At 38.7% G+C, this 12,982-nt stretch overlaps 1 protein-coding gene across 1 annotated transcript in view; it reads right to left on the bottom strand.

Moving 5' to 3' along the window:
• Positions 1 to 12,982, bottom strand: part of ZFYVE26 (zinc finger FYVE-type containing 26) — a 51,417-nt gene that overhangs the window by 8,096 nt on the left and 30,339 nt on the right. Inside the window, 11 exon segments of the mRNA XM_075754187.1 lie at positions 51 to 253; positions 575 to 772; positions 2,861 to 3,076; positions 3,919 to 4,128; positions 5,218 to 5,365; positions 6,013 to 6,233; positions 6,325 to 6,446; positions 7,767 to 7,795; positions 9,151 to 9,320; positions 10,255 to 10,412; positions 12,300 to 12,398. Coding sequence (XP_075610302.1) covers positions 51 to 253; positions 575 to 772; positions 2,861 to 3,076; positions 3,919 to 4,128; positions 5,218 to 5,365; positions 6,013 to 6,233; positions 6,325 to 6,446; positions 7,767 to 7,795; positions 9,151 to 9,320; positions 10,255 to 10,412; positions 12,300 to 12,398 — 1,774 coding nt within the window.

The following is a 12,982-nucleotide window of genomic DNA, read 5'->3' as shown; positions in this document are numbered from 1 at the left end:
AAAGCCTGGATTTCCCCTTTCCTACCATTTGGCTTCTTGTTTATAGATACCTTGACACATCCGTAGCAGACATTTTCTTCCGAAAAGTGAATGTCATTTTTTTCCTTCCTGAACTTCTTGAGACCTCTTGCAGATAGACTTTGAGATGGTCCTTGATCTTTAGAAGCCATGTCTGTTTGCCTCCCAGTTCAGCGTAAGACTTTGCTCCATGAGTGAAAAATCTAATGCAGGTCATGGCAGCACGAACATGATCCTAGAAGAAATATAATGAACACTAAGACAGTTCAAAGTACAACACCTTCACTAATCGTTGTCTGTACTAAAGCGCTCACACAAGACGACAATGCTCTGTTTTCTTTAAAACAGCAGTTAAGCTACAGCAATGCACTAGATCCATGACAAACACATAGCAGGTCAGCTTCAGTGAGGCTCAGGCCTTCCTATCTGGTTTTTTAGAATTGAAAAGTAACAAAAATATACTTGTCCATCATGCGGATTTACACCAAATAAATAACCAAAAGTCTGACAGTATTCAACATTTCAAGGCAAGAGATGGCACTGACCCTTGTCTTACCTTCATAAACTGTTGCAGCTCATACAGAATATGGTAGTAGTTCTTTCTCTGCAAGTATTTGCAGGCTGCAATCAAGTAGACTCCCCAGCTCTCCAATCCTGGATCAATGGTTTCCAGCAAGTTCTCCAACATATGCAGTTTTCCACTTTCATAACTTGGAATGAAGATGCCTTCAATGAACACTTCCGATGGGGATTCCTACACAAACATCAGAAAGGTAGTTTGAAGCAAAGCCACTGTGGCTTGTTGATTTTCCTTATATATCATAAAGGAGTATTATGTGACAGAGATCATAAAATTAATAAATAATTTAGGTTGGAAGGGATCTCAGGAGGTCATTTGGTTCAAAGCCCCACTCAAAGAGCGGCTTCCAAGTTAGGTCACACTGCTCTGGGCCTGTCCAGTGAAGTTCTGATCATAACCAAGTAGGGCAATTCGACAGCCTCTCTGGTATCCAGTTCCTATGTCTAAACATCCTCACTGTAAAAAAAAACAAAAAACAAACCCAAACTTTTCCTTATATCTAGTTGGAGTTTCCCTTGCTCCAAATTGTGTCCACTGTCTCTTACGCTTTTACTCTGCACATGTGCGGTAAGCCTGGCTCTATCTTCCCCATAATCACCCACTTGGTAGTTGAACAGCACATAGATGTCTTTTTGACTTTTCTTCAAGCTCTATCTCTCTCCTCCTATATCATATGCTTCCAGCCCCTAGCCACTTTGGTGGCCTCCCATTAGACTTGCTGCACTTTGACAATGTCTGTTTTGTACTAGGGAATCCAAAACTGGGCACAGTAGTTCACGTGAAACCTCACAAGTAGTGAGCCGAGGGGGATATTTACTTCCCTTGACCTCCTGACTATGGTCTCGCAAATGCAGCCTCACATATTAATGTTACTACACAAAGAAGTGTGTGTGACAATATGGCCTGCATAAATGTTTTAAAGACATGATAGGGATTTTTTTTTTAATCTCAGAGTAATATACAAGCTACAAAGCCTGTACACATAAAATGTTTCCAACGAACCAACTGAAAAATGTTTCATCAGAAGCCTAGAACCTTACAGCTTTAAAGGTAACAAACCTTCCTCTGTAGTTTACATCATCACTACCAGTCTCCTTGTCCAAAACTTCCACGTCAATTGTATGTCTAAAGCATTTTCAAATTCTGCTGCTTAACTAGTGAAATTATTTCGTTAACATTGCAAAAATACGCAACTTTTCTTCAAAGGCAGATTTAAAATGATACAAAGGACACATTTGAAAAGCAAATTTAATATGCAGATGAGTATATGAGCCTAGAATGACTGAGGATATAATGAGAAAACAGAGCCGATAAGACAACTTAATTTTCTATTAATAAAGCTCATAAGCAGACTGAAGATAATGGAATTTGGTGTTTCAAGTTGTACATTCTCAATAAGAATTATTTCAAATAATAATAATTAAAAAAAAAATCAGTGCATCAAACACAAGCACAGAAACTTAAAGAAAACAAACAAAGCCCCACACACTCCATCATTCAAGCTGGCGAGATATAATGGATTCACATCTCCTCCACACCTCCTGAGAAGCACACTTAATGAATTAGCAAGAACCTTGTGGGGATAATTTCTAGGTTTAATTGTAATTTAGCACTGAACAGTGCTAAATTACAGAACTGTTTTCTCCAGATATTCTTAAGCCCTCCTATACTATGCAATTTTCCTAAGGGAAAATTGGAAACCACTGTTTGGCTTCCCTAGACTTCTGTTCTCCGGGCTCCTGTGGGTTTCTGATTCAACAAACTACACCAAGTGACAGAGCCACTGTGAGAGAGAGAAAGTGTCTAGTGTTATTGGCATGTTGGAATTCAAAATCTTCCTTCTCTCTTCTGAACTGTATGACAACAGTCCCAGATTTTCAGCTTTGCAGAAAAAAGACAAAGTGCTGTTGATGCAGGACCTCTACAAAACCAAACCAAAACAAAAAAACCCAACCCAAAAAACCCCCTCCAACCAAAAACCAAACCACTTTCTCCCCTCTAGAAGCCACTGTTTCAACACAATGGGGAAGACAGATTAAACATAAGATGTAAAGATCAAAGTTATTTTTTCATGTCGCTATGTTGCTGAATCCTTGTCAGTCACTGGATAGTTTGTATAACAACATTTAGGACCTCAAAATTCCGGTGCAGAAAAACACCCAGAATGCTGCATGATGCTCATTACCATTTTAGACTGGTCTTGAAGTCCTCTTAGCTACTTTTCACATTTCAGTTTAGGTGATGGCAAATTAGATTACTCACCTTATTTAACAAGTGAAGCAGTGCTTCTCTCATACAGTCATGCCTCATGTAAAAGCTTATTATAGCCAGATTAGTGCCATAACTATGTAAATAGAACAAGCATTCTTGATAGTAGCTGTTGTGTTGAATCTTCCCCTCACACATCATCTCCAGAGACAGACTTCTCGTTCTCAGTGTTGCTTCAAGTTCCCTCAACGTTGCAAAGTAATCATCATCCTGCCGTTAAAACAGAGAATTGGTAGGTGATGAGTAAGAGGAAAACTTTATTTTCAATTAGATCTTGCCCCTCAGCCCTGAAGCATTTCTGTGATGGTTGTTTGTAAAAGAGATACTACTTTAGAGAGGTGAGTAATGCTTTTTAGAAAGACTAGATTGGAACCCTGCTATCAACAGACATGCTGACTGTTGCTGTAGCTAGCGTGGCTCTTTCCAGGACAGACAGGAGGCTTATTTATTTAAGCACAATTCCAGTGTCAACAGCTACTTCAATAATCTAGTTCAAACAGGGCTTTTTATTCTCCTAAAATATGTATCACTAAGAGGTCTTTCATCATTATGATTCTGTAGTTACTTTGTACTAAAAGTCATTTCTGGTACCTAATCAGAACTTCCAGAGCTAATCCCAAACCATGTAATAGTGCTTTTTGACAAGGAAAGAAGAGTGGGACAGCATTTGCAAATTCTCCTTTGAATTCCTGCAAAGTTATCAAAGTTTCAGTAGGAAAATGGCATCACTGCAGCATCACAACATACTGTTGGGACTGAGTTTAATTTCCTCAGACTGTAATAATAACACGTTAACCAACACAGCTTCTTTCCCCTCCACTAAGTATACCTCAAATTACTATTAAATCCTATGATCTTGTTCTCAGCCACCAATTCACTCTGATGAAACAGCTAACGAATTTCTCAACAAATTCAGTTTGCAATATGCAATCACGATAAAAGAAGGAAAAAACCCCTAACACTTGATATGGTAACATGCATTGCTGCAAGATGTGTATTACAACATTATTTAGCCTTACTATAGCCCTTCAGAGCAGATAGAAGACTCTTACCGCAATAAGTATGGGCTTCACTGTGGACTCCAGGTACTGTATCACATCCTGGACTAGCCTTGAACCATGGTTCAGCTGGTTTAGATCCATAGGTGGCTTTAAACATCGGTTAAACTTCTCTCTTGCTGAACTTAAATTTCCAGCTTTAAGGCATGCCATGCCCCAGGCATGCCATGCTCCACCTGGATCCAACCCAGATTTTGTAGAAACCTAAATTCAAAATTGTTTGTTAATATTGCAAATCAGTCCCGGTACAAAAAGCAGGAAAACTGGCTTATCACAGTCTGTGATTGTGACCTTTCACTTCCTAGAGCACATTTCCCATTAAAAACAAAACAAAAAAACCCCCATGCTGATTATTTCAATATTACTGGCACAAAATGCCAGCTACTGAAGCACCTGCGATCTCCAAACAAGGAAGTATTTTTTTTATTGTACAAGTTTAAGCAACTATTTATCTGGAAAATTTCAGTTCAGCAGTTTCAAAACTCAGGACATTTTCACATCCACTTTTCTACAGCAAATGGTTTTTATAGAGTAGAATTCATCAGGTTTGTGGTTTAAAAAAAAGCAACAGAAGATGCTTCATGAACCACTAGGAAATTTTTCATTTTGCATAACTTTGCTGATCAAATTCATTCCTGATTTTCTTTAGTAGACCAGCTGCCTTTAAACATGAACTGTTTTTATTCAAATAGGTCATCTATTCCTGCTGTTTATTACCCTTAAAAATCCTAATCATGTTTGTACTATCATAATCCTGTTCTTAAACTGCAATGCCATAAATCAGCAGTTTTTCGCAATACTGGGAGCAGGAGGAAGACAGAAGATGATAAACCACACCAGATAAGCTCCAATAGATTTGCTGATTTCCAAGTAAATGATTGGGAAAGGTGCCTTACTAGTGTCTGCTGTGGGATTACAGACAAATGAAATCAAACATACAAACTTCAGATAAAGTCCTGCCACAAAGGATGTCTCAGCCCTTCTACTGGATGCAACATTCCTCCATTTAATGACTTTCTTTCAGTTAGTCCATTCCATTTTTAACTGTACTGGAAAACAAGGCCCCTACCCTTGCCTTCAGCAGCCTGCTCCACAGCAGAAGGACTTTTCCGTCTCAAATTTTTCCAGTGTTCAACAAATTATTTCTCCCTTGTTTAAAAACTTAATCCCAGTTTGCAACAGTTTGAATATTGTCCATTTCACACATCACCTCCATCTGAACTCAGGAGGGAGAAAAAAACAAAAGCCACTACAGAAGCATTATTAACATTGACATCCCTCCATTGTCATTACCTCTATAGCTAGTTGATAGTACTCTGCTTCCAGAAGCCGATTTCTTAATCTTGTTACTGCTGCAGGGAGAAGAATCTGATCCAAAGATGGTACTGGACGGTAGGCAGCAGTAACCAAAATATTCAACACATCCACTTTGCTGATGTAGCTAGGAGAAAACAAAGAGGTTAAACAAATACATACACTTTCACTATTATCATATACTTAAAGAACTTTATGTCTCTTACAACAGTGGTTCCTAATCACCAGTATACCAGGTTTCTCTATCCATCATACCATCCTATTCAGACTATTTTTTATTGGGCTTTTTTTTCCACATTCAGTGGAACACCAGCAGACCCCGATTGCTGACACTATCTATATGTTACCAAATCAAAATAGTACGTGGGAAATTTATGTAACACCCGCCACCTCAAGCTCTGTAGGACAAAACTTGAGGAATGTGTAAAATGCTCATTCTCAGGAAGTGCAGGTTTAAAGTGCAGGTTTAAAATCCTATATTGAAATATAGATTGAAAGCAGATACACAGTATCAGAAACAGAATATTTACCCTTGTCTTTATGAATTATTTCTCCCTACTCTGAGAATTTTCTCAGTAATTATTATGTAGTCATATTACTTGAATTTCTACTATTTGAACTCTTACATTATTCTGACGTTATGAACTTCTCTTCTTGTTTAAAATGTCCATAGTGCAATCACAAAACAATCCTTTCACCCTCCACTCCCCAGTAAAAAAGGATAAAGGTCTCGACAATACGTCAATACATCCTAGTGAACATCTGATAAATCACCTGTCACAGAGAGCTAGATCCTGGCTCCTTCCAGCTTTTACAAACATCATTTTGGCACTGAAGAGCAATTGTTTCATGATGTCCATAAGGAGACCAGCATCCACCTCAGGATTAGTAAGCCCTTGGGACAATTTGCAGCAGTGCTCTATCAGTTGGTGGCCACACACTATGCTGTCACTGTGCAGGCTAAGGATGGCAATACACAAGGAAGAGCTGGGAGCCTGACAATTTGAGGAAAGACAGACAAACATGGGTACTGAGGTAGTTCTTTAGGGAACTGCTTATATTGGACTCTCTTTCTCCAGATCTGACCTGTTCATAGTAAAATTCACTGCGTACAATTTCATTCTCCTCTTCATTCAGGGAAAAAATCCATTCAAGCTCAGTTGCCTTGGGTATTTGCACCACTGTGGAATATTCATTATTAGAAGTTTCTGCAGCCAAAAAGAAAACACCAGGTAGAATCATTGTACAAGAAGCAACAAACCTGGCTAAGGACACACAATGCAGAGTACTCCTATACTCTTGTAAAATAGCCATCTGTAATCCTCTCCATTGTGCCACTTCCTGCCAGTATCGCATGTCCAGCATACAGATTACAGAAACATTTCCATTCCTCAGCAGGCTGCCGAATTGTACCTGAACTTATTCTCACTGTTACCAACACCCTGTCACCAAAAACTGGCTCCAGTAACATGTCTTCAAATGATTATCCAAGTTATTAAATATTTCTGAACAGGAGGGAACTGGAAATATGCAAGCTGTGGGTTACAGCTAAAAAGGGAAACTGAAGAACCAGTTGTAAAAGAAAGGGTAAATGACTTAACTGCCTGTATCTTCTTTTTAAAATTCAGGTTATTTATTTTAACATATAGGCCAGCAGCTTTAAGAGGAAAGATTCTAAGAAGATGAGCTAACTCCTGACATTAAGTTTTCACATAAAATAGTACTGCAGAAAATTGGAGTTTGGATCAAATGATTCAAGAAATGTCATTTCTGTGAAAAATCTTTTTCTTTCCTCCAGATTAAGGAGATTTCTGTTTTGAAATTAGTAACCCAGAATAGCTACAAATCAAATATTGTTTGTCATCTGAGTGCAGCTGAGAATGCACAAGCCCCCTGATGCTCAAGTTTGTGATTGTGGTTCCTGGCAGAAAAACAATGGCCAATCTCACAATGCTAAGAAATGGAGAATAATGCTAATTTGCTACTCTTTCCCTGGATCAACTTCCTCTTCTCCCTGGAAAAACTTAACATGAAAAAAAAAGTGTCAAAGTTCACTGTTCTAGATTTCACAGAAGGACTGTTAGAGCATGGAGTAACTCTAAAACTGTAGGGTGAATAAAAAAAGAAACATGCTTTTTAAAATTGAACTGGAAACTGGAATAATTGGAATAATTCAGGCTTGAAAACATTTGATAAGCCTTCTTTCACAGCCTCATCAGGTAAGTTAGAAAAGCAGAATAAAACACTTTCCCTCTTAAACCTGAGGATTTCCATACTGTTCTTATTCACTCCTACTGAATGAATCATATGGGCCCAGTGATGTGTACCAATCAAAGAAGTTTGGAATGCTTAATTTCAGCCTGCACAGGCAAAACCCATCAGATATTTTGTAACTGAAGTTTCGATCACCCTTCAACTGCAACTAAACATATCAGCTTCCCATCTCTAACTCTGCTGCTAATCAGGCATTAAAAAGAAAAATTAAAAAAAAAAAATAATTTGAAGTTCAACATTACTCTATTCCTTACCTTCCATTTGGTCCTGATCTTCTTTTCTGCTGTAATAAAATGACAGAAAGAAACATCATGCCTACTCCAGCACACTGGGGAAGACATAGTTTTAAAAGAGAGATCAATATGGCTAGCTTTTTCCGAACACTGTCTTGTAAAAATCTAACATGTCTCCCCCCTGCCCCTACTCCCTACTGTCTGGAAATCTAAGATCCTGTCTCTGCATTGTTGTACTTCAACTACGTTAAATCATTAGTTCTTATAACCTTCTGTAGGAATACCAACGTTGCACACATCATAAAAAAGCAGACACTGAGAACAAGAAGAACCGTCCAGTATCAGAATACATCAGAGCTAAAATGAAGTTTTTGGCTTCCAGATCTCTGTCCTTAAGATTTAGTTGGTTTTGATATACAAATAAGGATGAGTATGAAAAAACCCCAGACACTTAAGCAATGAAAACATGTCAGATGGCATTCAAGCTCACTGCTAGGCTCTGCTGACCTAATCTGGCAGTGTAAGTGACCATTCTCAAGCAAACTGGTTTAGCTAGAGGTGACTGCTTGTTTTTTCAGAGGTTCCTTTTCAGATCCGCACAGTATTCCTCTTTTCCTAGCAAGCCTGCTGGTACTGCCATAGCAGATACTGCTATCTGCAGGCTTGCTAGGAAAAGAGGAAATACAGCTGAAAAGAGTGAGTTTTATTCTCTGTGACCCTGTCAAGCCTGCTGATAGCAGTATCAGGTATGGCAGTATCAGCAGGCTTGACAGGGTCACAGAGAGTAAAACTCACTCTTTTCAGCTGCACTTTTCACCAGCTGGTCTAACACACACACACACACACACACACTGAATTTTGGTCCAATCCTCAGCTTAAAGCAACCACATCATGAAAATCTGTCATCACAGCTGTCCCTTTTATTAAGGGCAGCTTCAAAGCCTATCTAATCGTGAACTTGCTTTTGAATCCCCAAGGGTTCAAGGAGTCATAATGAAGGGATTATGGAATGACATAAAACCACCGATATGTTCAGCAGAGCTAGTGAACATGTGATGTTAATCCAGGACCCAAGTAAACTGCAAGAAACTTCGTCACACTGTAGTAGTTTGTGCTGAATATGTTTTGCAAAGTATTCAGTTCTCAGGTTTAATGATCGATTAACGCTTAACGAATGAAAGACTTTGTTGTCTGGCTCTCCAGTGTTCTTTCTAATATGAAAAGTAAACTGAGGCATAAGAAACATCCCCACACCTATCAAACCTGAAAATCCCAACAGCTGGAGGTCAAAAAGCTGATGTTGTTACATTATCCAGATAAACCCAAACACTTATTTCTCTCTCATTCCATTCATGTACTCTGCTGTGTACATGAAATTGAGGAGAACCCAAATGGAAGGACTTACGTGCTTATGTCTTGTACCAAGCCAGGCTGATGTTCTCTGTTGTAGTAGCTATAGCATTGATCGCATACACGAGAAAGATTTTCTCTGCAAGCTTCTACTGCCATTTTCTTGGTGGAGCAAGAGCTGCACACCAGCCTGCCACAGCGCCTGCAGTGATGGCGCCTGTTAAACTAAGCAAAAGAGGTCATGGATGAGCAACAGAAAGAATTTACTGCAGTCCCCTCCTATATCTGCCTCCACTCATGAGTAAACTTACTCCATGTGAAGACAGGAAACAGCATGCATGATGAGGCTTTACAGAACTATACAATGACTGATTCTCACTGTTACAATTCCTTTCTGGAGAGAGTGTGGCAAAGAAAAAAAAACAAAACAAAAAACCCCACCACACAAAACCCAGAGGCAGGTATTTAAAACATGTTTGCTGCAGTCTTGGGCTTTCCGCTATTTAAATTGTCCCAATTTTGATCACAGCACTATTTAGATCATCTCTTGGAAAAGTCAGAAGCTGTGGACTGTCTTTCTGACACCTTCTTAGTAATTTCCAAATTCAAAAGCAACAGACACTTTGAGAAATCAGTACTGTTTCTAAGCAATAGAAGAGAACAGAATGCCAGCACACCTGCAAAATTTGAAATTAATCTTCTCCCTTAGAGCACCAATGCAGTTGCTGGAGTACTCTATGAAACAACTGGTTACACTTGCAAAAGTATAACCATCAACAAAGATTACATTTTCTATATCGCTAACGTGAGCATCATATAATTCAGATTATTCCTTGCCAGCACAGTCAACTAGATGGCCTTTTGAAATATTACTACTGCTATTGGACATTTTTAAGATCTCATAGTTGTCTCCTCTCTGATGACCAGATTTCCTCTTTAGGTTCTATCACTTCACAGGACCCTGCAAGGAGCTAACTGTTTCCAGTCTCCTCAACTACACTAAGTAGAAACTAATGATTAAATCTAAAAGGACTGGCAATCTTGTCAGGTCTATGCTGATGCAGTCAAACATGCTAAAGCTTAGGACACAGACTATGAGCAAGTGTTCACATTAAGGTCACAGCTCTAGGAATGTCTGTACTTCGTTTTTGCTCCTTACCATAGTAAAGCGTTCAGTTTTGCAAACCATACATATTGTTTCAGTGTCATCGGGGATCCACTGTTGCTTTGGTGGTGGCTTCTCAGGAGGCACAAATTCTTGAGGAAACAAATTCTGCTGCAGACTTCTGTCTCTGGGACTTGCAGATATGGTGACACCTTAAAAAGAGCCAGGCCAAGAAAAAGATTGAACAGGATTTAAGCTGTTGAGTCTCGAATACCAGAAAACACTATAGACTTACTGAGGCTAAAAGATCTTTCTGGCTCACAAGATGACTACCATTATCTTTCAACCAGGCATGGCAGAATAACATTGTGTAAGGAATATATATGCTTTAAGCTAAAATTGTAAGATTGTAAACTTCTAGTTCTTCAATACTGACAAGCAAGAGTATATACTTATTAATAGACCTTTACCATAACAATTAGAGAAGTATAAGACAACTTGTCAACATCTGTTCTTGTATCATAAGCAGAGACCTAGAAGAGGAAGAAAAAAAAAATACCCCGGTGTATGGATACCAAAAAACAATATAGCATAAAATATAATCTTAAGGATACCCTGTGTTGACATTCCTGAAGACTAAGACTTTTTCTTGTTATCTCAGGAGGGGTGTGGTACAGCTAGCAACAGCATATCACTCCCTGTTCTGGCTCCTCTACAATCTACTGTGGTGAAATCAGTTCAAAGAGGCAGGAGTTTAAGTCTTCAGCCTTTGGGATTTTTGCCCTTGCCGATGAAGTCGTCATTGAGTCAAGGTTACAGTATTAGACAGGCTTTTAGTTTATACAATGTGAGCCAGTTACACTACAGGCTAATTAAAAAGTTCAACATGTCTTTGCAGCCCCACAAGCCATCTTCTGTGTACATGAATACTAAACAAAAAAAAGAAAAAAAAAATCTCCATTCCAATAAAGCTAACTCATGCTCATCCAAGTAGATACTTGGATATGTGGATTGCAAAGGAACATTAGAAGGCAATGCATTCAAGTTTTGTAACAACATACAGATATTAAGCTGACCATTACGAGAAAAACTGAAGAGCTACACAGCCTAATCCAAGACGCTGCTGTCACTTCATATAGGCAGAACAAGAAGAGTCTTCAGTTCAGGATACAGAACCAGAGAACAATTCAGACAACCTGAACTGTAGATCAGGATTATCACTGTGCAGCTCTAGTTCAGACCCATCATTGGCTGAGAATCACCAGCCTTGGAGGTCTGAGGATATTCTTCGCTAGCCATGCCCTGAGAGCACAGACTGTGCACCTCTTATCTCCCTCCAAAGAGTGCATCTCTTGCATTAGACGCTGAATGGAACCTATAGACGGATTTGTGGTTGGTTTTAAGTCACAAATATTCTTCAGTTGTTTTGGTTTAAGTTATGCTGTTTCTCTTTATTTGTGTTTGAGGACTGTGAGTGAAGCCTCTCAGACAAATCAAGGTGTGCTATTTCCCTCTGGTCACGAGAGGAATCCCAGAAAAAAATAAATTCAAGGACCAAAAGAATGACAAAAAAATAAAACATGGATGAGATTTCTACCGTAAAACCAAAGTTAAGATCCAGAAGAAAAAATGTTACTGAGCAAAGAACAGAAAGACACAGAGAAGTACCACAATGATGGGCTTCCAGACAAGTTCTGTCTATATACTGAGTAAAGATGTCAAGACACAGAAAGATTAACCTGCAGCACCATTAATCCACTAGCAACCTAGCTGTGGCAAAGAGGTAATTTTTGTTTTCCTGCAGATGTAGTCCTGTTTCCTATGGTCTGTTCGGGTTTGTTTTTTTCTGTAGGGTCTGGAATGAAAAGGTTTTGTGCTGACTTTTCAGACATTTTGTAAATACTTACCAAAGATCAAAACAAAGTTATACGCTACTTGTTCCCCTTTAAGTTTTCTTTTTAATTGGGCCCAAAGCATCCAACTGTAGAGACCTACTATCCTGCATTAAATGCGACCCAAGTTACTATTAAGCCATGGGACATACATACATAGAGGATAAAACAGATTGAAAGAAAATGGCACCAAGGTCTTAACCTTACCAGTAAAGCTGACAGGAGATAGTTCCGATGATGCTGATTTAGACAGTGCTTCACACTCCAACACCTGATTGAGACTGTCTTGGACACGTATCAGAGAATCTAAGTCAAAGGGAAGAAAAAAAAAAAAAAATCAGAGAACAATACTAGCCATACATCTACCTGTTTTTACAAAGATTAGAGGAATCCATTCAAAGAGTATGTAAGAATGTCAGCACAAAACAGGATTAGCTATGTAATTACAAATGACTATGTTTTCATGCAAATTAGCCCACAACAATTCATGCAAAACTATATAAAATTCAATGACCTAAAACACAGAAAAGGGACCCTTATCAAAGCAACAGACTACTGATAGGCACAGGAGTAACACAACAGAGAATAAATATCAGGTGTGAAAACAATTAGCTGACACAAGATGCTCATGGAAAATATTAAATGCTTCACATTGCAGTGGAAGGAACATACTTGCAAAGTTATAGGTCATTTGGCAGGAAAAGATAGGTAAGTCTGATGCTTTTATGTTAGCAAGAGCTGCATCTTCAAATCATGAAACAAAATCAACATTTGGAAAATGGTATAAAGCAAGTTGGTACCATATATATAGGTATAAATAGACACAGATAGGTACACACGCCATGCAGTTTTAATACAGTGAAACATAAGTACTGGACTTGATTTGCAGC

The sequence above is a fragment of the Balearica regulorum genome, chromosome 5 (assembly GCF_011004875.1).
Source record: "Balearica regulorum gibbericeps isolate bBalReg1 chromosome 5, bBalReg1.pri, whole genome shotgun sequence".
Taxonomy (NCBI): Eukaryota; Metazoa; Chordata; class Aves; order Gruiformes; family Gruidae; genus Balearica; species Balearica regulorum.
This window is presented reverse-complemented; position numbering and strand designations above follow the sequence as displayed.